Here is a 27,797-nt window from a genome sequence, read left to right as displayed (position 1 = left end):
ATCATCTTCTGAAGAGGTGTAGATTGAGCTCAGTCCCGGTCACTCGGCCCCTTCCTCTTATTGTAATGAGGCTATTTCTATTCATTGTTGTAGTGTGATTGGGTGACTTATCCTCTGCTGAGCCAGTGGAAGGAGTGTAGTGTTTAAGTGTGTAAGCGCTGAGATACACACACACACACACACACACACACACACACACACACTTACAGACTCTTTATGCTGCTAAATGAAAAGGTTGGATCGTGTGGATCAGGTTAGGCTCTAGCATAAACTCTGAGTGGGCGAACGCAGTGAGGAATTCATTACCAGAGGCTAGAGATCGCTCCACGCATGTCCCTTCAGGCGTGCCACTCAAGCAGGGAAAATCTAATTCCCCTGATCGATTCTCCTCCCTTTGTGGCGTTGGTGGAGAAATTAGGGCTTGGTGGGTGGGTGGGTGTAACTATCATACATCCATTGGTCTGACCCCTCTACTCATAGGAGTGCTAAATCCCACTGAGGCCTGTATTGGTTGCGTGCCAAATAGCACCTCATTCCCCTTTATAGTGCAATATATTTAAACAGAGCCCTATGGGCCATTTGGTATGCAGACATGGACTAATCCTCCCAAAGCCTACGCTGCTCTCTGTCCCTGAGCTCAGGTGACCAGCTCCACTCTTTCTTTTCTCTCTGTCCTCCTCCCTTGCTCTCTCCCTTTCCACTTTTTCCTCTCCATTTGTTCGGAGGAGTAAAAGGTTGTGCCCATTTCAAAGCTTCTGTCCTTAAAGTCTGCCGTTGGACTTTATCATGGAGACTTCATTGTGAGAGAAGTCTTGTGACTAATGTATATCCTATTCTATATAATAATCATTATTCCCTTCAGCTACCATGGGTTGACAATTGAAAGAGTGTGTGTGTTTGTGTGTGTCTGTATGTCTGTTTGTGTTAGTTTAGCCATGCTGCTTGTCTCTGCCCGTCTGAAGGGAACGGACACTTCCTCCACTGTTTCACTCCCCATCCTCCACTCCCAAACACCAGCCAATCACCACCAAGGATAAGCCTCCATCTGCATCTCAAATGGCACCCTATTCCCTATGGGCCCTGGTCAAAAGTAGTGCACTCCACTATATAGGGAATAGGGTGCCATTTGGGATGAAGACTCTGTGTTTCTCTCTGGTATCAGCAAAGCCCATAATCCACTGTGTCTGACTCTGTTCAAAGGAGTTATGGAACTGTTATGGAAAGTGTTTCTCTCCAGCAGCTAAGATTAGGCCATCAACAACCTATTGAATGTAAAAACAAAGGTATTATATAAACTAACGAGTAACAGATTACTATAACATACTGCCCCAATGATGAATAATAACAAAATAGTTAGATTGCATTTTGACTGTATTTCTTAGCTAAGTAGATGTTCCCGTTGATGGAAACTAGAATATAGACAAAGGAAGTATTATCATCTTAAATATATTTTATTTGTTTAAAACTAAGAGAGGGGGTATGCAGTGCATTCAGATGGATTGATTGTATACATGCACAATTGTGTAGAGTGTGTGGGTGATGACGGAAAGATGAGCGTGTGAGCATGTGTGCGTGTGTGTGTTTGTGTGTGTGACCAGTATGAACACTGTTGCTATAAAACACCCAAAAATCACAGTAATTCCAGTAAAGGTTGTGTTTGAAAAACCAGAAAATAGTGACACAACGCCCATCATATATTTTTTTCCTTCCATGTCATTGTCTTTCAGTATATTCAGTCACATTCCATTTTCTGTCTCTCCATAGTTCAAAGAGAAGTTAGACTGGGGATGCGTCCCAAATGACACCCTATTCCCTACATAGTGCATTACTTTTGACCAGAGCCTCCTATGGGCCCTTGTCAAAAGTAGTGCACTATATAGGGAATAGGGTTCCATTTGGGATGCAACCAAAGTCTGGTCATGATGACCTCAGCGGTCAGCATTCATCCTGCGTAATTTGGCCGGCAGGTTGTCCTCTGGTCGGCCCCCTCCTGAGGGCAGAGGGGTGTGGATGCGGGCTGGGACGGGGGCTGGGGTGGGGGGCAGCTGCAGGTCTCCAGTGGACTGGGTCATGGGTTCAAAGCCCACCTTCAAGGCCTTGAGCTGCAGCCGAGCTGCAGCCTCTGGGCCGGGGGAGGAGCTGAGACGCTGCAGCTTGAGAGGCAGGTCTCCAGTACTGCAGGCCTTCTCAGAGTGCTGGGAGCTCAGCATCAGAACCTTCCTCTGTAGGTCCTCCTTCCCAGACGAGCTCATCCTCTGAAGCTTACTGGGCAACCTGGACTGCCCTGCCCGCTCCTCCCGGTCCGTAGTGTTGATGCAGTCCACAGAGAAGACACGGGCACGTCGGGCGGCACCGTGGCTCTCGCCCAGCGTGGGGGTGGAGAGGGGCGAAAGCAGGGAGGACTTCTCATCATGCTCCTTGACGCTGTAGGGTGGGGTGTTGACCTCGAAAGTGCTGTGGAACTGGGAGTAGTCCACCCTGAAGAATCCCTCCTCCAGAGACATGACGGGCAGGAAGCGGTGGCCCCACAACACCTCATCCTCAGTGTACGACGTCCGCGCCTGACACGTCATACCTGAGAGACAGGGAGAAAGAGTGAAACTCAGCCTCTAGCATTGACTAGGCAGCACAAACACAGGTGTTAAATAGCCCTGTAATAACTGTCATTTTTGATAAATAGGATGAAAATACTGTGGAGTTTAGTTACCATCCAACAATAAGGTGCGAGAGAAAGGAGAAAATGAAGTAGCAAACCAACCTCCTCCCACTTATCTCGTCCTCTCCCTCCATCCCCCTTCTCTTTCCCTCTCTTCTACTCTTAGCATGTGTGGAAACAATTCAGTCTTTGAATTGTCTGACAGCATGAGAAAAAAGCAATTTCCCCGACACAGACCTGCTTTGGCACAGACCTCCCTCACTCTAGCCATACAGGGGAGATTTAAATACTGCTGCGCCCGTAAATCTAGCCGGAAGACATTTGCCGTTCCTCTGATCGTAAAAATGGCCACAGCACTGTTACTCATCGATCCGTTTCCACTTATAGGTTTGGCTGAGGCTGTCCCTGAGACAAACAGACAGATATATTGCACTCACTGTTTACCTCCCTCTGCCTCTGCAGAGTGTGGGGCCATTGGCTCAAATGAGCTTGATGGAAACAGCATACTAAAGGACATTGGCTGCAGGTCTCATAGCTAGATACTTTTCTTTTCTATTTCTATATCTAGCTCTGTCTCAATGAAACCTCATCCTACATGATTCTACAGCTGTTCTTTTGTATCCATGGCAATCACTAGAGGCCAAAGGTTACTCATCCCTTTGATCAGTGTTGAAATGCATTTAGTGATAATTACCTGTTGTTTTTTTCTGCTCAGGCTAATAAGGAATCTCCTAACACCACCTTTACCAGATCCATTCCTTTGATGCTGCAGGAGCCTTGGGTGCTCTCCTCACATCACTCCTATCAATGGCACTAATAGCCATATTCATAGAAATTAGTTTAATCTAGTCTACCATAAACAAAATATGATAATCCTAAGTAAAGAGCAATAACATTGTAGCAGAAATTGCAGCATCCATGCAGCAATAAAAGGAAAACATGTAGCACCCGTAGCCGAGGAAAGGGTAGTCTGGTATTGCTGTTTGCATGATGTCGTATAGTCCTATATGAAAAGGTCCCTATACCAGTGGTTGGTTACATTACGTCCTGGTCCTATTTGAAAAGGAGTCAGTCAGATAATGACCGGCGCATCATCCTGAGCACAGCCTTCTCTGGGAGCTTCATTAATGAATGCATTGGCGACATCATCCCAACAGTGACCGTACGTACATATCCCAACCAGAAGCCATGGATTACAGGCAACATCCACACTGAGCTAAAGGCTAGAGCTGCCGTTTTCAAGGAGCGGGACACTAACCCGGACGCTTATAAGAGATCCCATTACGCCCTCCGAAGAACCATCAAACAGGCAAATCGTCAATACAAGACTAAGATCGAATCCTACTACATCGGCTCAGACGCTCATCGGATGTGGTAGGGCTTGCAAACTATCATGGATTACAATGGGAAACTCAGCCACGAGCTGCCCAGTGACATGACCAGACGAGCTAAATGCCTTCTATGCTCGCTTCGAGGCAAGCAAAACTGAACCATGCGTGAGAGAACCAGCTCTTCTGGACAACTGTGTGATCACACTCCGTAGTTGATGTGAGTAGGACCTTTAAAGAGGTTAACATTCACAAGGCCGCAGGGCCAGACGGATTACCAGGACACATACTCAGAGCATGTGCTGACCATCAGGTAAGTGTCTTCACTGACATTTTTAACCTCTCCCTGACCCAGTCTGTAATACCTACATGTTTTAACCAGATCACCATAGTCCCTGTGCCCAAGAACGCCAAGGTAATCTCTCTAAATGATTATCGCCCTGTAGCACTCACATCTGTGAAATGCTTTGAAAAGATGGTCATGGTTCACATCAACATCATCATCCCAGGCACCCTGGACCCACTCCAATTTTGCAATCCGTCCCAACAGATCATCAGATGGCGCAATCTCTACTGCACTCCACACTGCCCTTTCCCACTACCTACAGTGGGGAAAAAAAGTATTTAGTCAGCCACCAATTGTGCAAGTTCTCCCACTTAAAAAGATGAGAGAGGCCTGTAATTTTCATCATAGGTACACGTCAACTATGACAGATAAAATGAGAAAAGAAAATCCAGAAAATCACATTGTAGGATTTTTAATGAATTTATTGGCATATGATGGTGGAAAATAAGTATTTGGTCAATAACAAAAGTTTCTCAATACTTTGTTATATACCCTTTGTTGGCAATGACACAGGTCAAACATTTTCTGTAAGTCTTCACAAGGTTTTCACACACTGTTGCTGGTATTTTGGCCCATTCCTCCATGCAGATCTCCTCTAGAGCAGTGATGTTTTGGGGCTGTCGCTGGGCAACACAGACTTTCAACTCCCTCCAAAGATTTTCTATGGGGTTGAGATCTGGAGACTGGCTAGGCCACTCCAGGACCTTGAAATGCTTCTTACGAAGCCACTCCTTCGTTGCCCGGGCGGTGTGTTTGGGATCATTGTCATGCTGAAAGACCCAGCCACGTTTCATCTTCAATGCCCTTGCTGATGGAAGGAGGGTTTCACTCAAAATCTCACGATACATGGCCCCATTCATTCTTTCCTTTACACGGATCAGTCGTCCTGGTCCCTTTGCAAAAAAACAGCCCCAAAGCATGATGTTTCCAACCCCATGCTTCACAGTAGGTATGGTGTTCTTTGGATGCAACTCAGCATTCTTTGTCCTCCAAACATGACGAGTGGAGTTTTTACCAAAAAGTTATATTTTGGTTTCATCTGACCATATGACATTCTCCCAATCCTCTTCTGGATCATCCAAATGCACTTCAGACGGGCCTGGACATGTACTGGCTTAAGCAGGGGGACACGTCTCGCACTGCAGGATTTGAGTCCCTGGCGGCGTAGTGTGTTACTGATGGTTGGCTTTGTTACTTTGGTCCCAGCTCTCTGCAGGTCATTCACTAGGTCCCCCCGTGTGGTTCTGGGATTTTTGCTCACCGTTCTTGTGATCATTTTGACCCCACGGGGTGAGATCTTGCGTGGAGCCCCAGATCGAGGGAGATTATCAGTGGTCTTGTATGTCTTCCATTTCCTAATAATTGCTCCCACAGTTGATTTCTTCAAACCAAGCTGCTTACCTATTGCAGATTCAGTCTTCCCAGCCTGGTGCAGGTCTACAATTTTGATTTTGGTGTCCTTTGACAGCTATTTGGTCTTGGCCATTGTGAAGTTTGGAGTGTGACTGTTTGAGGTTGTGGACAGGTGTCTTTTATACTGATAACAAGTTCAAACAGGTGCCATTAATACAGGTAACGAGTGGAGGACAGAGGAGCCTCTTAAAGAAGAAGTTACAGGTCTGTGAGAGCCAGAAATCTTGCTTGTTTGTAGGTGACCAAATACTTATTTTCCACCATAATTTGCAAATAAATTCATTAAAAATCCTACAATGGGATTTTCTGGATTTTTTTTTCTCAATTTGTCTGTCATAGTTGACATGTACCTATGATGAAAATTACAGGCCTCTCTCATCTTTTTAAGTGGGAGAACTTGCACAATTGGTGGCTGACTAAATACTTTTTTTCCCCACTGTACATGAGAATGCTGTTCATTGACTACAGCTCAGCATTCAACACCATAGTGCCCTTGAAGCACATCACTATGCTAAGTTCCCTGGGACTGAACACCTCCCTCTGCAACTGGATCCTGGACTTCCTGATGGGCCGCCCCAAGGTGGTGAGGGTAGGCAACAACACATCTGCTACGCTGACCTGCAACACAGGGGCCCTTCACGGGTGCGTGCTTAGTCCCCTCCTGTACTCCCTGTTCTCCTACAACTGCGTGGCTGTGCACAACTCCAACACCATTCTTACATTTGCCGATGACACAACGGTGGTAGGCCTGATCACTGATGACGAGGAGACAGCCTATAGGGAGGAGGTCAGAGACTTGGCAGTGTGGTGCCAGGACAACAACCTCTCCCTCAACATCAGTAAGACAAATTAGCTGATTGTGGACTACAGGAAACAGAGGGCCTAGCACGCCCCTATTCACATCGACAGGGCTGTAGTGGAGCAGGTTGAGAGCTTCAAGTTCCTCTGTGTCCACATCACTAAAGGATCTATCATGGTCCAAACACAGTCGTGAAGAGGGCACGACAATGCCTCTTCCCCTTCAGGAGGCTGAAAAGATTTGGCATGGGCCTTCAGATCCTCAAAAAGTTACACAGCTGCAACACCACTTGGTATGGCAACTTCTTGGCATCCGACCACAAGGCACTACAGATGGTAGTGTGTACGGCCCAGTATATCACTGGGTCCAAGCTCCCTGCCATCCAGGACCTCTATACCAGGCGGTGTCAGAGGAAGGCCCAAAGAATTGTCAAAGCCTCCAGCCACCCAAGCCACAGACTGTTCTCTCTGCTACCGCGCGGCAAGTGGTACCAATGCACCAAGTCTGGAACCAACAGGACCCTGAACAGCTTTTACCCCTAAGCCATAAGACTTCTAAACAAGACTGCTAAATAGCCAAATAAATGGCTACCTGCATTGACCCTTTTTTGCACAAACTATTTTGCACTGACTCTATGCACACACACTGAACTCTACCCACACACTCACACATTCTTACACCCCAACACACACACACACTGGCGCCACACGCACACACACACTTTCATACTCACCATATACGCTGCTGCTACTGTCTATTATCTATCCTGTTGCCTAGTAACTTTATCCCTACCTATGTGTACAGTACATAGCTACCTCAATTACCTCGTACCTCTGCACATCGACTCAGTACTGGTACTCCCTGTAAATAGCCATGTTATTTTCTACTTCCTATATATAGCCATGTTATTTTTACTAATTATTTTTATTCGTTATCCACTGTGTATTATTTAGATTTTATCTTTAACTCTGCATCGTTGGAAAAGGACCCGTAAGTAAGCATTTCACTGTTAGTCTACACCTGTTGTCTACAAAGCATGTGACAAATAAAATTGTAGGTTTTTATTTGACCTCAGCTCTTGTAAAATTATTTCCTTGACAATTATATCTGTATCGAGGGCCCTCACCGATCAATAAGCCCTGTATTGCTCTGTTAAACAGAGCTGGCTGACTGCAGAAAGAGAAACTGATCCTTTCCCTGACATTTGACTGACACAGTAATATCACTACCAAGGGGTTTACCCAAACCCTTGACTATCCTCAACCCTAAGCTGAAATTAATTAAAGTTATTTTCTATTCTTTCATATAGAATTTGGTGATAATTAGCTATAATTTGCCCATTGATGGTGACTGGAAAGGTATACAGTTGCAGCAGGAAATGATGTGGCGTCAGAGCCCAACGTTCTTGCCAGGTACACTGACAGTCTGTTATGTTTTGTGGGCCTTGAATGAAAATCAAAGCAGCTGAGCAAGTGAGAAAACAGCTGGAGGAGAGCTTTATGTAAAGCCTCCACTGGCACTACTCAAATGGTGCATTTCCATAATACAATGACTTTTCTTCTCCTAGCCTCTTTTTCAATCCTACTACTGGCTCTCTTCATCTAGCACACACACACACACCTGTCAGAAAGCTGTGACAACTAGGCCTACATACCACACATCTCTAGTGGAACAGGAGCTGATGTACAATCATAGTGTGATAGTAGAGAGACCCCATAATCATCTAATCAGACACCAGAAAGATGCAAAGGCTATCAGTTGGTGACAGAAGGTTTCTCAAATGGCAGGACAATGCTCTGCCTGTCTCTCAGTGGATGATATGGATTTCTTTCTCTGGGGAGTAAGGGATGTCTGCACACTGTGCACAGGACCACACAGGTGACTCCAAGGCCACCTCATTCATACAGAGTAGAACCCCTCCTCAGCCCCCTGCTTTGCTCCTCAGCTCAGAGAACCACAGTGCTGCTGAGAGAGAGAGAGAGAGAGAGAGAGAGAGAGAGAGAGAGAGAGAGAGAGAGAGAGAGAGAGAGAGAGAGAGAGAGAGAGAGAGAGAGAGAGAGAGAGAGAGAGAGAGAGAGAGAGAGGCGGTTGGCTGCAGCATGCCTTAATGACATTATCAACAGAGCACAGAGCGTGCTGCCTGCCTGCCCATCCCTCCCTCTATTCAGCTTCATGCTTCTGCCCAGGACAACGAGAAAGAGGGAGGAGGGGAGAAGAACAAAGGAGAGATGAAAGGAAAAAGAGAAGGGAGCAGAGAAATAAATAAATAACGCCAGAGCAGACAAAGACTTTGTTATTTATGTATGAGTATTAGAATGAGGAATCGTATTGTTCGATGTAGAAGAGAGAAAAACACTTTTGTTGCCATAGGCGACCCAGCACACCTGCAGCCTGCCTGTAGTTCAGTACAGCTGTTGTGTTCAACTTCTCTTACTGTTTCACAATTAACCCTGCATTCTGCCCAGTGAGAAATAGAGTAACTTCAGCTGAACCCCAAGCTTATTTATCTAAGTGACATTTGCATCTATGACCCTATCTATTTTACATGGGGTAGGGATAAAAAAAAACATCCTGCAGTAATACAATGTCCCTCATAATTCAATCAGGAAGCCATTCCCTGGTGCTGTCCCCAATACCCAACGTCCACCTCTCCACTGTTCGCTCTGTTTACCACTGAACACTTACTAAGATCTATTAGATTCTTACAGGGTTTTCGAGATTAAGAGAGATCTGTTAGTCTGACTATCTCCAGAATCTGGATGGAAATATTACATGGGGATATGTGGCAGGTTGAAATGGAGAAGTAAGACTGATAAGCATATGAGAATATACAGTAGTTTAATTCGACGAGTTCAGATAATGGAGAGGAGAGAGGAATACCAGAATTGCAAGCTAAACGGTGGAGATAGGGAAAGAACAACCCACTGAACGGACGGAGATAATGGTTGGGGTGAAGAAGAAGAAAAGGACCAGGAAAGGATAATCAATTAAAGGCTCAGTGCAGTCAACTTTCCTGTGTTTTATATCATGCTGATGAAACTACCACTGTAAATACGTGCATTTTTTTTATCAGTGTTATTTCCTGATAGTTCCTGGTTGAAATACAATCTACACAGGACCTTCTAATCAGCAGGTTTGCATGGGCGAGAGTTTTGGCTTTCCATCGTGAAACTTGCTTGAGAAATAGTTTTTTGGGCAAGAAATATTTTTGCCAATTTTAATGGAAATTAGGTACTTAATTGTTACCCAGAAATGATTTGATATTGACATCAAAATGGCTGCATTGAGCCTTTGAAAAGGAGGAGCCTCTTTAGGAAGAAGAGAGTAAGGAGTTAAAAGGAGGAGAAAGGGTAGTGAAAGAATAATCAATTAAAAAGGAGGAGAGAAGGGTAGGAAGAAGAGAGTAAAGGGTTAACAGGAGGAGCGAGGGTAGTGGTTCTTCACCTGTGGTCTCCACAATGCCCTCCAGGATGACAACGATCTCAAACTGCTCGTTCATGAGGGAGCGCTGGGACAGGTCAAAGAAAGGGCTCTTAGGATTGATCTCGTGGCAGATGGTGAGAGGTGACACTAGGAAGAGCTGGTCCGCACCCGTCCCAAAACCCACATCCAGCTCACACTGGTCCAGAGGTAGGAACTCTCCCTCCGGGGTCTGACGAGACTGGGAGAGAGGGAGGGAGAGAGAGGGAGGGGGAGGAGAGAAGGAGAGAGAGAAAGGAGAAATAGGGGGGAGAGAGAGAGAGAGAGAGAGAGAGAGAGAGAGAGAGAGAGAGAGAGAGAGAGAGAGAGACTTTAAACTGTAGACTTGCATTTTTTCACTTTACCATGGCCTCTGTTGGAGTCACTCTGCAGTGCTACCAAGATGATTGTAGATAACAGTGTGACAGGACAGAGTAGCGTGGAGCCTATCACTCTTCTCTACACTACCACATGCTGTTTGTCTTGTTGTTCATTTCCTATTTTTCTCCCCTTCCGGAGGTGAGTGAGTGGACAGCGCATCAACCAACACAAAGTAGGTGCAGACAAAAGTAATATAGGGACATTTCAGGACATGGGGGTGCAACTCTCTCTCGTTTAGAAACATATTTGTATATTGATATCTATGATAAACAATTCATGTTTCAGGTGCCTTCAGCACAATGTACCTATTTTCTCGTATAGCCCAGCACACCATCCCATCCCCCTCCTCTTATCTCCAACCCAGGGAAGTACCATACATCTGTGCAAGGAAACATCCACTAAACTCCTCTAGTGTTACACACGTACACACAATGTTTCTCTCTCCTGCCCCGTACCACGTGGCAGCGCCAGAGGGCATTCCTTCCTCTGAATATTCGAGGCTGCTTTGTTTGCGGCGGTGCGGTGGCAGGCCTGGCCTTTCATATTAATTAGTAGTAGGCCTGGCGAGCATTAGATGAGGAGGTGGAGGAGAAAACCCTGTTTAGACAGACCCAGCTTACGGTATTCTAACTGGTGCGAAAGCATTTCATTGCCCAGATGAAGACAGGGCACAGCGCTGAGCTCTCAGCTCTGAGCTAAGCTGAGCTGGGCTCCTCTCTTTAACTCACTCTGTTTCTTTCGCTTTCTCTCACTCTTTCTGATGCCCTCTCTAATAGTTATCTCTCTCTGTGTCTCCCTCCGCCTCCCCTCTCTCTTTTCCTTATACCCCTCTCTGTATCGCTCTCTATCTGTAAGTCTGTGCACAATGCAGCTGCTGGTATTTTCCGTAAGGAAAATAAGAGGGTTAATGAACATGAATGGGCCAATCAGCAGAAACAATAACAAAGCCGGCTCCCAACCACTGTTTCTGTAAAAAGCTGAGGGATTGAGGTGGATGAATGGAATCACTCTCAAATTCATAGACAGAGCTATTGATGCAGGGACTGACCATCCATGATATCAAAATTATAGTTTTAACCATGTACAGTGTTTGTTTACATTTACGTTGTTTACAAACATTAGAGTAAAACAAGCTTATATTTTAGGTTCTGATGGGGTACGGCAGTTAAACTAAGCTCATAAGTTATATTCTTCAAGAAACAATGGGAAATATAATTAATTTATGTCCAAAAATGGATGTAGCAACTGCTGATTGGCCATTTAAGACATGCTTTTTGTCCGAAATTGAGGTTTTGTGGTTCAAACTGAAGGACAACTGAGTGTGGAGAGTCGCAGAATTGTTTCTATTCCCACTGTTTTGGAGTGTTGTTATTCACATTGAAAGACACAGTCTTGATTTTCTTTTATGTTTTTCTCTGTACCGTAAGTCTCCAAAACTGAGGGAAAGATTGTTACTGCAGTTCTCATCTCTGTTTCTTATCTCAACCTTGCTGATAATTGGGATGATGTGTCAGCCTCACCGCCTACACACACCTCACCTCTAACTCTTCTCTACCGCACGCACACACGCACACACACACACACACACACACCCTTCACATTGCACCCCCACACAGTCCCACTCCTCCACTCAACACACTGCTGTTGCTGTTTTAGGATCCTCTTATCCTGCCTCCTACCTGCTATATGAAACTCAAGAGCATTTCCAGTACTTCCAGAACAAACCACAGAACCTGTAGTGGGAAGTAATATTTGACATGTGTATATACATTATATTATACATACCTCACTTCTAGTCCTTGGGCCCATGACACCAGGAGTGTCTTCCATTGGAGCGTTGACAATGTGCTTTTGACATGCCAATGTCCCTAAGTACAAATTCCTTAAACTAAGCTCAATAAAACATCATTCTTTGTTAACGGCAGAAAGATTACATCAGTTCAATCAGTTCTCAACATTTGATTAAACATTATTACAGTCAAGAGTTACTAGTCAGTTTGGCTTTGCATGTTGTCAGATTGGTTGGTCTGGTCAATGGTATCCTCAAAGTTGATCAAGCATGAATCAGATGGATATAAAATGGAATGAAAGGACATTAAATGCATAATTAAAGTTACACTATCATAAGTGTCAAATCTTGAGAAAGACAGAAAGTTCAATTGAAAAAGCCTCTCCACTATGGGAGGAAGTTTGCCTTGAAAATATTAAATAAAATCACCCCAAGATCAATTCTTGAGTTTAAATAAATAGAAATAGATCATAATAATAAAATAATACATCATGTCAAAAACAAAAAGCAAAAATTTTTTATGTAAAACAGTTGAATAACAACAAAGGTAGTAACACATGTCTATGTCTAGTAAGAATTAGCATCAATATTAGAATTGTAAAAAACAAATGTATTTGGTTGCTAAATTATCTCAATGTTCTCTGCCGACAGGTCATAAAAGCAATTTTGAACTGGTTTCTCAACCACCAGAGGATCTTCAAAGTAAATGTTTTTAAATGTTTTTAGACCCAATCAGGAAGTAGAGACTTACCTGCATCTTTAAACATTGTTTAAATGGTATGTGACTAACTCACTGTTCTGTCTCTGGAGACAGAGCTGTCGTATGCAACAAAATGTATTTAAAACCTGACAAAATCACATTCAAAGATACATTTAAAAACGATGCTATCTTTAGCAAGTAACCTATAAGATGAGGACGATAGCAAAATTCTAAGTAAATGTAAATACAACTTGGGAGTGAGATCCAAAGCTCACCAACTGCTTGTGCAAATCAAATATGAATAATTCAGTAGTTTGTAAACCCAATCTGAGCCCCCCCTTGAACACAAACACATCCATAGAGGTGGGTGTGGTCAACAGGAAGATTTAACCATATGTGCCACATCAACATTAATCTGATCCCTTGAACAACCACATAAGCCATGGTGTCTAGCATTGTGTGTGACAACAAAGGGAGAACAGTTCAATCTAATGTGGTCACCACACAAGGGTTGGAATTGTTTCGGGATAACCTAAAACATATCATTCTTGTGCAAAACATTGGGTTATTCTCCAGAGAGATGAGAAACATTCAACAAGTAAGACATGGAACATACATATAACATACATGGAACATACATATAACATACATGGAACATACATATAACATACATGGAACATACATATAACATACATGGAACATACATGGAACATACATAGAACATACATGGAACATACATATAACATACATATAACATAGAGAAACGTAGGCCTATATGGAACAAAGGACAGGAGTTGCCTGGGACCAAGGACTTCTATCAGAGTCAGTTCAAAAGTGGGATAATCATAATCATCCATTAAAAATGGAATAAAATCTCCTGTTTCACATTGAGAGCTGAGTTTGGTATGGAAAACCAGCCATGCCAATGTGATTCCCTTTTATAGTGCACATAAAAGGAACGTCGAGCCGAAGCTAAGAAATTCATCCAAGGAATCAGCTTTCCATTGTGTCAGTGATTAGCTAAAATGATAGGAAAATAATCAACATCCATAGGTTGAATCATAAAAAGTTTTTGCCCTAACACTACACAGCTGATTCAAATGATCAAAGATGGATGATTAGTTGATTATTTTAATCAGCTGTGTAGTGCTAGGGCAAAACCCAAAACATGCACCCTTTGGGGTCCAGAGAACCGAGTTTGGGAAACCCTGCCTTAGACCATCCTGTGTAGCCTATCAACAAACAGCCACCCAGCCAGCCACTGGCTAGCAGAGGGGTGGGACAAAACTCATAACTCACACACACATCGTCACATATCAGATGGACTTAGCCATATGCACAATACGCATAAGAATAGAAATCACACTCAGAAATCTAACACAACTGATTACCACACAAGATTAAAAGTGTTCAATGTTATAAACATATGTTTGAGACTACATTGTCTCAGCCTACCGGTTATGTTAGAATTACAGTTAGTCTGAGCCTCTGAGCTCCAGGCAACAATGTTTAAAACATTGGGGTAGAGTCTGCAGTCGTTTCTCAAACAAGTCAGGATATTTATCAAAGAGGGTTTGCTGAAGAATTTGCTCTACAATTACCCGCTTACACTATACATTGAGAGAATGTCTATACCTTGTAATCGCTAAAGTTGAAACCTGTCCTATGCGCAACCAAGACAACCGCAGCATAATAAACTCCCACGTTTCCAAAAAACACTGCGGTCTGTCCAATGATCACGTTGTCGGTTAAAACTAGCTATTCATGTTCAAAAACAAGGAACGCTTCACGAATTACATTTTCAATGAATAGAAAAATGACTGAGCTCTGTAGCTTGGCCTATGTGGTTGTTAGAGAGAGGCACGGATGTGGCCGCCACCAGGTAGGCTACAGACGAGTGCTATTCAAGTCCGAAACATTTGCTCTGTGTCTAGTTTAAGACGCATAAAGAAAGGTGGATTCCCAAATCCAAGGTTCCAACACTTTGATGCTAGATGACCCATCCTACACCTTGGTTGAAATACCTGGGGGGACGACCCCTCCACAGATCCAAACAAGTTTTCACTACATGTCCTGTTCGTTTGCAGTGAGTACACTGTTTAGTGTGCTGTTTAGGGATAACATAGTTAGATGCAACGGAACATGCCTGGTTAGGACATCCTGTCCTAGATTCCGTATTAGTGGCCCATGTAACAATTCTTTGGAATGTGTTATCTGCAGGACCCCCCAAATCTAACGCTTTACTCAGTCGCTCTGCGTACTGTTCGAAAGGTTACCTTGTGCCCTGCTTACAGGCCAAGAACCTAATCCAGTCTGCATGAGATGGACCCCGAAGAGCGAGCAAGTTTGCTTTAAGCCGCTCTAAGATGTCTGCATTGGTTGACAATTGTGCCATCCTTAAAATCTTCTGTGGCTCTGTGGGCAATTTCACTTGGAGTTGAGAGCAAAAGTACTCGCCATACATCTCGCATTTCAAGAATATACGAGTTGTACTGGGTCTTCACCCGTTCCCACAATGGTGTGAATGGAGATTTCACTGGGAATGGTCCAATTTCATTTAAGTGAGAGGTGGCCTCACTGCATGTTAACCTGCGCAAAATGACAGACTCTGGCCTGTATTGTTTGTAAATGTACTAATGACATTAACATGAGCTGCTACTGCCCTGAATGGACTCGCTAGTCTATGAGGAGTGCGACAGCGGCCAGGAGTTTGAATATGCGGGCGGCATAACATGCGTTTTGGAGTGCGGCTGCACTCTCCACAGTCATCTGTAAAGCCAACACCACTATCGGTGTCTGAAACGCCACCAGTGCCTGAATGCTCCAGTGTCTTGACACTTTTTTTCTAGCACTTTACATTGCAGCTTCAAAAGCATCAGCTCTCACTCTAAATGTTTTCTCGTCAGAAAATAATTCAAAAATGCCTATATTTCACTTCAATTCCCTGTGTTGGTGTTTGCAAAGCAAATGCGCACTAACCTCTAGAATTAGGTTTCTCTCCACCTCGTTTTTATACATGCCAATTGTTTACCAGTAATCAAGTATTTAATCGCTTGTCGAATTAATATTAAGACTATTCTTATCTTTCTTGATCAGCTTTTGAGGTCTATAGCTTGCACCTTATCCATTGCGTAGGCTACGTGTTCGTTATATACTGAACAAAAATATAAATGCAACATGTAAAGTGTTGGTCCCATGTTTCATGAGCTGAAATAAAAGATCCCAGAAACGTTCCATACAAACAAAAAGCGTATTTCTCTCAAATTTTGCAAACCAAATTTTTTTTTCAGCCCTGTTAGTGAGCATTTCTCCTTTGCCAAGATAATCCATCCACCTGACACGTGTGGCATATGAAGAAGCTGATTAAACAGCATGATCATTACACAGGTGAACCTTGTGCTGCGGACAATAAAATGCCATTCTAAAATGTGCAGTTTTGTCACACAACACAATGCCACAGATGTCTCAAGTTTTGAGGGAGCATGCAATTGGCATGCTGACTGCAGGAATGTTCAACAGAGCTGTTGTCAGATCATTTTATGTTCATTTCTCTACCATAAACAGCCTCCAACATCGTTTTAAAGAATTTGGCAGTACATCCAACCGGCATCACAACCGCAGACCACGGGTAACCACGCCAGCCTAGGACATCCACATCCGGCTTCTTCACCTGCGGGATCGTCTGAGGAAGGGGAGGAGGGGTGCTGAGGAGTATTTATGTCTGTAATAAATCACTTTTGTGGGGAAAACCTCAATCTGACCCTGCCAAGTCATGTGAAATCCATAGATTAGGGCCTAATGAAATTATTTCAATTGACTGATTTCCTTCTATGAACTGTAACTCAGTGAAATCTTTGAAATTGTTGTATGTTGCGTTTATATTTTTGTTCAGTACATATCAGGGAATCTAATGGAATAAATAATCAAAACTTCCTATGGACCCGTGGGTGCAACACTGAAGGATATGACAATCTTCTGCATAAACTCACCCGAACTGGACCTTCAAAGTAACCAATAATATTCAAAATTATCCAGTCGCCATTTACCGTACTTCTAAAGTTATCAACAAAATCCACAAGTTCCTAATGATATATCATGTCGGGGTCACCATTTCCTGTAGTGGGCAGTAATATTTGATGTGTGTATATACAGTATATTATATATATTTACATTTTAGTCATTTAGCAGACGCTCTTATCCAGAGCAACTTACAGTTAGTGAGTGCATACATTTTCATACTGGCCCCCGTGGGAATCGAACCCACAACCCTGGCGTTGCAAGCGCCATGCTCTACCAACTGAGCTACACACTGAATCTCAATGAGTGGCACGGTGGGGTTTGTGTTATGATAAACTCATCTCTCTCTGTGTTTAGAGGGACTATTGTTCATGTCTACTGTCAGGTGTTTTCAGCCCGGTGAATACTGTACATGTGTTGGCCATTGTTCTTCTGTGTGTGGGTTAGACCAAATTGGGCACTACCGCTTTTTACTTGCTGTCTGTGTCAGTTAAGATTAAAAAGACGGATGACTGTATCGCAAACGCTGACAAGCAAATCTTCCTGTGCCTGTGGCACTCTCCTCCACTCTCTTTGTAAAGCGTAAAAATCAGAGATAGCTGTTGGTGCACAGTCTTTCTCTCTACATTACTGTCTCTGTTCAAACAAAATTGACATAACCAGACAGACAGGCAATTTTAACTTATCAATTCTAGATGCTTTTGAAAAGAAGGCAGCACCAAACTGCTGGGATAATACAGTTGAAGTCGGAAGTTTACATACACCTTATACAAATACATATAAACTCAGTTTTTCACAATTCCTGACATTTAATCCTAGTAAAACTTCCCTGTTTTAGGTCAGTTAGGACCACCACTTTATTTTAAGAATTTGAAATGTCAGAATAATAGTAGAGAGAATGATTTATTTCAGGATTTATTTCTTTCATCACATCCCCAGTGGGTCAGAAGTTTACATACACTCAATTAGTATTTGGGAGCATTGCCTTTAAATTGTTTAACTTGGGTCAAACGATTCGGGTAGCCTTCCACAAGCTTCCCACAATAAGTTGGGTGAATTTTGGCCCATTCCTCCTGACAGAGCTGGTGTAACTGAGTCAGGTTTTTAGGCTTCCTTGCTCGCACACGCTTTTTCAGTTCTGCCCACAAATATTCTATAGGATTGAGGTCAGGGCTTTGTGATGGCCACTCCAATACCTTGACTTTGTTGTCCTTAAGCCATTTTACCACAACTTTGGAAGTATGCTTGGGGTCATTGTCCATTTGGAAGACCCATTTGCGACCAAGCTTTAACTTCCTGACTGATGTCTTGAGAAGTTGCTTCAATATATCCACATAATTTTCCTTCCTCATGACGCCATCTATTTTGTGAAGTGCACCAGTCCCTCCTGCGGCAAAGCACCCCCACAGCATGATGCTGCCACCCCTGTGCTTCATGGTTGGGATGGTGTTCTTCGGCTTGCAAGCACCCCCCTTTTTCCTCCAAACATAACGATGGTCATTATGGCCAAACAGTTCTAGTTTCGTTTCATCATACCAGAGGACATTTCTCCAAAAAGTACGATCTTTGTCCCCATGTGCAGTTGCAAACCGTAGTCTGGCTTTTTTATGGTGGTTTCGGAGCAGTGGCTTCTTCCTTGCTGAGCGGCCTTTCAGGTTATGTCGATATAGGACTCGTTTTACTGTGGATATAGATACTTTTGTACCTGTTTCCTCCAGCATCTTCACAAGGATCTTGATTTGCACTTTTCGCACCAAAGTACGTTCATCTCTAGGAGACAGAACGCGTCTCCTTCCTGAGCGGTATGACGGCTGCGTGCTCCCATGGTGTTTATACTTGCGTACTATTGTTTGTACAGATAAACGTGGTACCTTCAGGCGTTTGGAAATTGCTCCCAAGGATGAACCAGACTTGTGGAGGTCTACAATTTTTTGGTCTTGGCTGATTTCTTTTGAGTTTGAAGGTAGGCCTTGAAATACATCCATGGGTACACCTCCAATTGACTCAAATGATGTCAATTAGCCTATCAGAAGCTTCTAATGCCATGACATCATTTTCTGGAATTTTCTAAGCTGTTTAAAGGCACAGTCAATTTAGTGTATGTAAACTTCTGACCCACTGGAATTGTGATACAGTGAATTATAAGTGAAATAATCTGTCTGTAAACAATTGTTGGAAAAATTACTTGTGTCATGCACAAAGTAGATGTCCTAACTGACTTGCCAAAACTATAGTTTGTTAACAAGAAATTTGTGGAGTTGTTGAAAAACTAGTTTTAATGACACCAACCTAAGTGTATGTAAACTTCCGACTTCAACTGTACATAACGTTCTGAGAACCATATGTTTCTTAGAGCTTGGTGAGGGTGTGGTTGTCATACAGTGTATGGTTATTTTGCATACAACTTTCCAACAACTTTCTGGGAATGGTGCACGATAGTTGTTTGGCTTGGAACATTCTCAGCACATTTAAGGAACTTGACCAAAAAACAAAATTGTCTTGGTATTTCATTACCTTAATAGAACGTTTCCTAAAAGTTCAAACATGGTTACATTTCATTTCAATTTTGGCAATGTTATAGCAACGTTCTTCAACTGGTTTGACATTGGGAATGTTCTCCAATAGTTCAGAGAACGTTAAGAAACAATGTTCTTCTGTGGTAATTTCAGTACTTCAGTATAATGTTTCCTACAGGTTTCCTCGTGGTTCTATTTAAAGTCATGTTCTCAAATTGTTCCGAGAACGTTAAGAAAATGTTCCATAAAAACCACAAGAAAACGTTAGTAACATTCAGAGAACGTTCTAAGAATGTTACTTAAAAACATATACATTCCGTTCTCAGCATCAACAAAACTCTCTCTTATCCGCTACCTTGTTAAGTGTTTTTAGGTGTGTTGGCCGCGCCTGCTAATTGGCCACACCTGATCTTAATGAGTGCTTGTTTCCTTTGAGATGTGGTCTGTTTGAATAGACTAAAATGAACAGCTTTGTATGCGTTAAAAGAACATGGCATGCTTGCTCCATCCTGGTGGTGCAGTGGACTAATTCCATGGATTGAGAAGAGAAGATTATAGGTTTGAATGTCATTGATGCCGTGTCACAATAAAAAAGAATCTGTGTTTGCATGATTAATGCCTGTGCTTTGAGTTTATAATAGTTAAACAAAAATAAGCTAGCAGTCTTACTGAAATAATTTCCATTCTCAGAGCGTTAATAAGGGCTTTGAGATTCTTTATGTAATGAACAGTGCTATAAAACCTCAGGGAACCATAGTAAAACATTCTCAGAACCTCCCTGCAACCGAAAAATGTACGTTCCCAGAAATGGCAACATTTTCACTCCCATTCTCAGAACATTAAAAAACTTTCCGTTTTACCAGTCAGGAAACGTATGGCTTTATTCCCAGAACCAATGGAAAACCAAAAATGTATGTTCCCACAACTTCCAAGGAACCAAATGTGCTAGCTGGGATGTGTGTGTGTCTGGCAGGTTGACGTTTATTGTCTTGAGTCTTGTCCTGGAGGCAGAACTGAGCTATTTCCCCAGCTCAAAATTGGCTATTTTGTAAAAATTCATGAAAATGAACATTTGCCTTCTGGTCTTAATTTAAGATTAGGGTTAGGAATAAGGGTAAGCAATGTGGTTAAGGTTAGGGTTAAACATTTTTTTAAAGGTTAGGTTTAAAATGAGATTTTATGACTTTGTCGTTGTGGCAGCTAGCCTCCAGAACAAGATTCATGATGAAAAACGCTAACATATGTGTGTCTGTGTGTTTGTGTGTGTTTTTGTGTGTCTGTTTTTTGTGTGTCTGTTTTTTTTGTGTGTGTGTCTGTTTTTGGTTCTACTATCCTTGTGGGGACCAGAAATCCTCACAAGGATAGTAAAACAAGGAACATTCGGACAAGTGGGGACATTTCGCCGGTCCCCACAAGGAAAAAGGCTATTTTAGGCGTAGTGGTTAGGTTTAGGGTTAGGGTTACAATTAGGGTTAGGGTTAGAGGTTAGGTTTAGCATTAGGGTTAGGAGTTAGGGTTAGGTTAAGGGGTTAAGGTTAGTGTTAGGTTAAGGGTAAGCGTTACGGAAAATAGGATTTTGAATGGGAATAAATTGTTTGGTCCCCAAAAGGATAGTAAAACAAACGGGTGTATGTGTGTGTGTTTTTCCAGTAACTACTCTAAACAACCACCCATTAATAAAGATTTTAAAAAGCCTTTCAGTCCTTTTTTGTCCATGCAGTGAATTTTCCTCTTTGGAGCCATGTCTTCTGAGTCTTATCTCTGCAGTGAGTGACTCATGGCTGAGGACAGGCGCTAAATGAAATTGATTGGGCCTAAAGAGGCCTGGTCATCCGAGTCATCCCCACACTCCATGCCTGGGCCTCTCCAAAGCCCTCATCAATCAGGGGCAGGCCGAGCGGCAGGCAGGCGATGGTGCATGTGTTGATTAGGTGACTGGAGTGGTCCCTGGTTCACTGGCTGCTGAGGAAATTTAAGAAGTTGGTTGGAAGCGCTTCACACAAGGAGGTGACGCAGGGAAAACGGAAATCGCTGTTTAATTGGAAATAATATAACCCACTCTGAAATGCAAATAGGCTGTTCTGTAATGCTAAACTGGAGGATAGCTAGCTTTCTCTGTTGCTTGTCTTGAACCGTGTTTTAATGTGCTGTCTGATACTCATGGACTGTGACAGGAGCGGTTGAAAAGGACTGCCATGGCCAAAATAGGGCTTAATGTAACAGTGCTGCCAGGGCCCACCCACTAGTTCCCTAAAACCCTGAGAGGGATTCACATTGGAGCACCAGGAACAAGAGTCTAATGTGGCTCTGTGAGCACACTGTACTATAACCTACATTTGTTGAGTAACATAATGGTTTACAGTCAAATGCTCTTGCTTTATTTTTGTCTCCAGGGTATCTCCGCCAACACACCGTGTCCATCCGCGTTCCACTTCTATATCACTCACGGGTCACGTGACCTCTGGCAGTGATATAAGAAATAACACACACTCCGCCACACACTTCACGCCTGGCTTCCTTTAATGCCTCAGATAACAATGTGGGATGAGAGGCCAGGTGGTAGTGTTAACCCTTCCACTGCCTTGGATCGGATGACGTAGTGGTGTGTGTGTGTGTCTGTGTGTGTGTGTGTGTGTGTGTCTGTGTGTGTGTGTGTGTCTGTGTGTGTGTGTGTGTGTGCACCCACATAAATATATACTCTTCAGAACCCCAGCAACCCTAAAGAAGCTCACAAGTATAGATCAGACGTCTCAGGCTCTGAGGATCAATGTCTGCAAGGCCAACTTTAAGACCTCTGTAGCTTTCACAGCTTTCCACAGCCCACACTTAGAATTGCATCTCTTCTCTTATTAGAAAGGAGGAATGGAAATCAAGTAGCTGCCTGCCTGGCTAGTCTATACCACATCTCCCACCTTGAGCCAGTTTGCTACAACAGGAAAATTATCCTGCAGCAACAAGAAATGTGGATTATTATGTGGATTATAATTAATGGAAATGTTTGTAGAGGTTGACAATTTCTTTGTAAGGGAAAATCAAGTCTGAAATTTCAAAGTGGAAATTACAAATGCCTTTTTAAACCTCAAATACACTACAAATTAAGATCCTACATCTGTATACCTGTCACCCATTCTCTCTCTCTCTCTCTCTCTCTCTCTCTCTGTATTTTCTATTATAGCCTTTTGTCTTTTCCTTCTCCATTCAGCTGTGCCTCTCTCATATTTTGGTGTGAGAGCGAGGAGCGTTCCAGCAGGATGCACTCAGAGGCTTACTGAGTCTGCCTGGCCCTTGCTCTGGGTTTGGACGGCTGTTGGCTGTGACAGTTCTGATTGATCAGTTTCTGTGCCCTGTAAAATGGAGCTGGGCCCTTCTGCTGCCTGCTCCCCTCTACTGATCAGCCACTTCAGCAGCGCTGCATAACGCGAGGCTACACCACACTAGCCAACACAACACTTGCCCCCAAACAACAAACAAGCAGCCTAGCTACCAGCAATCAGGCCCGCATTCGACAAGGACTGGACTGTCGCTTGGCTCAGCCAGCTCACAGTGCCAGTCAAATCATCCAGCAAAAGTATTTTAAAGTAAATCTTTGCATAGGCCTATTTTCACAGTTACTGCCTGCAGAATTGGCCCCGCTGCTTTTTGGATGTGGGTTCTGTGGTTGGCTGTGTGATTGGTGGGTTTGTTTGAAGTGAGCGGTCCTGGCTGGAATGAGATGTGGACTGTGACTGACAGACGTGGGCACAAGGAGCAGATGCCTCAACTACACCATACTATAAACCCAAACAGGAGTCATGCCAATGCTGCCTGCCCATCCACTCCTCTGTCTTTTATGAGCCTCTGAATAAGCAGCTGTCACTGCCACACACACACACACACACACACCTGTGTACACACATTCTGCACAGTCATAAAGTATGTATGTATGTATGTATGAATGAATGATAGGACTTAACTGAAGAATGAATACAGGAGTTCATCAGGACTTTGCTTTTCTCCAACCGGTATGTGCTCTATTTGTCTGATTGGTGTTATGTGGTTCTAGCACCTTGTTCAATATGCCAGGTCATGTTACAGTCTATATTTATGAACATATGGCAAGTCAATACCTAAATGGAAGATGGAGAGGACTATTTAAAAACCTGTACAGATTTGTGAGTAGCAGTGGAGATTGGGGGAACAGGTGAAAGAGGGGCATGATTCAACAGCGCCACCATCATCTCTCTACTAGTACTGCACTGACAAAATAGACAAATTAATTTACTTACAAAATAGTATGATTCCTGTGAATCCATTTTTCATTTTTCGTGACTATAATTCATGTTAACTTTTACAACTGTTTCAATATAATTAATTTCGGAGTAATTTGTTTTCAGATATGTTTTCCCAAAACTAGGAGGCTTATTTGTACATTTATGACAAACACTTGAAATATTTTTGTGCTGGCTAAAGGTTATTTGAAGTGAAAGGGCTGTGCTGTGAATCCTGAGAGCAGAGCAACAATACTAAAGAGCCCACAGCACAGTGTGGGCTGCATGGATTGTACCTCAAAGACAGAAAGAGAGAGCAGGAGAGGAGGATGGGGATGGTGTTTACTCTTTCATTTTTCCTTTGTAGTCAGAGAGAAAAGGGGAGGGGTTTCTTACTTGTGCTCAAAGTGCCTGCCTGCGCTTCACGTATTTCATGACGCAATCTCTGTGTGTTCCTCTCATAGCCTACCCACTGGGCACACACTGGCACACACTGGTTGAATCAAAGTTGTTTCCACGTCATTCCACTGGGCACAGACGTTGAATGGACGTCCCTGTGCGTACTTCCTTTCTCGCCCTTTTTCCTCTGAAAATACACCCACTGTAGGGGAGCTTTATATTGTGAAGACGCCTGGGTCTGTGCTTGAGCCCTATTCAATTATTGCACAGGCTAAATCAATCAACAGACTAGCCCTCCAGTAAATGACCAGCCATTTGGAGCAACGTGCACCCTGTCAAAGGTGTGGTGCACCCCTCCAGCTGCTGTAAATGGTCTGCCTGGGAGGCTGAGAGAGATGGGGTTTATCCCAGAGAAACACCCTGCTTGGGGCTATCTATTGTGGCTGTTCTGACTGTGTGCCTAGGAGGCTGTTCGCTTTGGGGACTGCCTGGCTGTGACTGTAGAGAGGTGGTTCTCCCTGCCTCTCTCTCTCTCTCTCCCAGCCACACTGGATGTATGTGTTATTAAGTTGACCCACGCTCTGCTCAATGTGCTGTGCTGATGTTTTCGAAGTGGGGGAACACATACATAAACAAGCTCAAAGCGCCTCACTGTGTTTTGTGTGTGTGTGTGTGTGTGTGTGTGTGTGTGTGTGTGTGTGTGTGTGTGTGTGTGCGTAATCCCAGAAACCAATGTTTTTGCCTCTCTTTGGTTTCATATTGGAGTGTCTCTACAAAGTCCTATTCAAACATCACATTGTGATGTAAACCAGACCTTACAACATGAGAGTGAAGATGAAAGATGTATTCACATGCCCTATGAATATGATTTATTCCTTTACTGCAAGGTCTTAAGTCCAGGGCCACTTCTGATTTAACATCATGCTTGATCGGGGTGAGCAGCATGTATACTGCTCCATGGCTGATGATGATTTGATTCTGTGTGTTTCATGGCTGGAGTTTTAACTGTCAAACCCCAACCTGAGAGCCCCGCTCTCTGTCAGAGCAGCTCACTGATACATTACCGTGTCCCGCAGTTAAACCACCTGCTACTCTAAATGTCACTGGCTGAAGGGTGTTGGACATGCTGTGGCTGGTAGCCTGGCGGGTAGGAGCTTTGGGCCAGTAACCAAAAGGTTTCTGGAATGAATCCCCGAGCTGACAAGGTAAACATCTGTCGTTCTGCCCCTGAGCAAGGCAGTTAACCCACTGTTACCCGGGCGCCAATGACGTGGATGTTTATTAAGGCAGCCCCCTGCACCTCTCTGATTCAGAGGTTGGGTTAAATGCGGAAGACACATTTCAGTTGAATGCATTCAGTTGTACAACTGACTAGGTATCCCCCTTTCCCAAAGATCTCTTTCTCTGCTCCTCCCAGCTACCCTCTATCTCAGCCCCCATACAGTGAAGGAAAAAAGCATTTGATCCCCTGCTGATTTTGTACGTTTGCCCACTGACAAAGAAATGATCAGTCTATAATTTTAATGGTAGGTTTATTTGAACAGTAAGAGACAGAATAACAACAACAAAATCCAGAAAAACGCATGTCAAAAATGTTGCATTTTAATGAGGGAAATAAGTATTTGACCCCCTCTCAATCAGAAAGATTTCTGGCTCCCAGGTGTCTTTTATACAGGTAACGAGCTGAGATTAGGAGCACACTCTTAAAGGGAGTGCTCCTAATCTCAGCTTGTTACCCGTATAAAAGACACCTGTCCACAGAAGCAATCAATCAATCAGATTCCAAACTCTCCACCATGGCCAAGACCAAAGAGCTCTCCAAGGATGTCAGGGACAGGATTGTAGACCTACACAAGGCTGGAATGGGCTACAAGACCATTGCCAAGCAGCTTGGTGAGAAGGTGACAACAGTTGGTGCGATTATTCGCAAATGGAAGAAACACAAAATAACTGTCAATCTCCCTCGGCCTGGGGCTCCATGCAAGATCTCACCTCGTGGAGTTGCAATGATCATGAGAACGGTGAGGAATAAGCCCAGAACTACACGGGAGGATCTTGTCAATGATCTCAAGGCAGCTGGGACCATAGTCACCAAGAAAACAATTGGTAACACACTACGCCGTGAAGGACTGAAATCCTGCTCAAGAAAGCACATATACAGGCCCCTCTGAAGTTTGCCAATGAACATATGAATGATTCAGAGGAGAACTGGGTGAAAGTGTTGTGGTCAGATGAGACCAAAATGGAGCTCTTTGGCATCAACTCAACTCGCCGTGTTTGGAGGAGGAGGAATGCTGCCTATGACCCCAAGAACACCATCCCCACCGTCAAACATGGAGGTGGAAACATTATGCTTTGGGGGTGTTAAGGGGACAGGACAACTTCACCGCATCAAAGGGACGATGGATAGTGCCATGTACCGTCAAATCTTGGGTGAGAACCTCCTTCCCTCAGCCAGGGCATTGAAAATAGGTCGTGGATGGGTATTCCAGCATGACAATGACCCAAAACACACAGCCAAGGCAACAAAGGAGTGGCTCAAGAAGAAGCACATTAAGGTCCTGGAGTGGCCTAGCCAGTCTCCAGACCTTAATCCCATAGAAAATCTGTGGAGGGAGCTGAAGGTTCGAGTTGCCAAACGTCAGACTCGAAACCTTAATGACTTGGAGAAGATCTGCAAAGAGGAGTGGGACAAAATCCCTCCTGAGATGTGTGCAAACCTGGTGGCCAACTGCAAGAAACGTCTGACCTCTGTGATTGCCAACAAGGGTTTTGCTACAAGTACTAAGTCATGTTTTGCAGAGGGGTCAAATACTTATTTCCCTCATTAAAATGCAAATCAATTTATTACATTTTTGACATGTGTTTTTCTGGATTTTTTGTTGTTATTCTGTCTCTCACTGTTCAAATAAACCTACTATTAAAACTATAGACTGATCATGTCTTTGTCAGTGGGCAAACGTACAAAATCAGCAGGGGATCAAATACTTTTTTCCCTCAATGTATTTTCAAACAATAAACATATGCAGACAAAATACAACAGACAGTCGCACACAAACATCAATGACATCACACCTGCCTAGACCCACATGTTCCCACTGCATCCATCTCCAGTGCTTAGAAAACAATGCCATATGGCCTCAAATTGCACTATTCTGTTTTTCTCTGTCACCCACACCTTTTCAATATTGAAATAATAATGCATTTGATCCTTCCACTGTCTTAAAGATGGAGGATCACTTGATTTCCAGTTTTTAAGAAAAAGGGTTTTCAAAATGATTGATGAGAAAAGTCTGGTCCAACCCAATGAGTATCTAACTGCACCCTCATATGCCATGTCTTGAAATATGAAGATAGACAGATACATGTCGACATTTTTTTGATGGATTAAAAGTAAATTTACATTGTAAAACTTCTGACAGCCAACTTTCTAGCTGTGCCCATAACTTTTGGACTTTTAATTAATTATTGAGTCATTGTTCATTTTACACTTAAGACATGACTTTGTGCTGTAGAAGGTGAATTTTGTCACTTGTATAATATATTCTATACATTATTTTATACTGGATTAAGCATACATTTTCGTTAACTGTAATTTAGTTAGTTATGTACCAACACTCCCTCCATCTTGGGCCCATATCAGTTATTTTTAAGTCTTGGTTGTCATTTGGATAGGCTCTCTGCAAGGTTTTGTATATCTTACCTATCATACGAACATCCTTTTCTGACTCAAATAGGATTCCCTCA

The 27,797-nt window shown here is 43.3% G+C and overlaps 1 protein-coding gene across 1 annotated transcript in view; it reads right to left on the bottom strand.

The window, feature by feature from the left end:
* Positions 1-1,928: 1,928 nt before the first annotated feature.
* Positions 1,929-27,797, bottom strand: part of LOC311138991 (G protein-activated inward rectifier potassium channel 1-like) — a gene marked incomplete at both ends in the record, with an annotated part of 26,620 nt that continues 751 nt past the window's right edge. Inside the window, 3 exons of the mRNA XM_084173812.1 lie at positions 1,929-2,575; positions 9,987-10,203; positions 24,382-24,436. Of these exons, the coding sequence (XP_084029938.1) occupies positions 1,929-2,575; positions 9,987-10,203; positions 24,382-24,436 (919 nt within the window). The remainder of the gene's footprint in view (positions 2,576-9,986; positions 10,204-24,381; positions 24,437-27,797) is intronic.

This window comes from Coregonus lavaretus (assembly GCF_964263955.1).
Source record: "Coregonus lavaretus genome assembly, chromosome: 2".
Lineage (NCBI taxonomy): Eukaryota > Metazoa > Chordata > Actinopteri > Salmoniformes > Salmonidae > Coregonus > Coregonus lavaretus.
The sequence above is the reverse complement of the archived record's forward strand: the minus strand, read 5'-3'. Positions and strand labels throughout refer to the sequence as shown.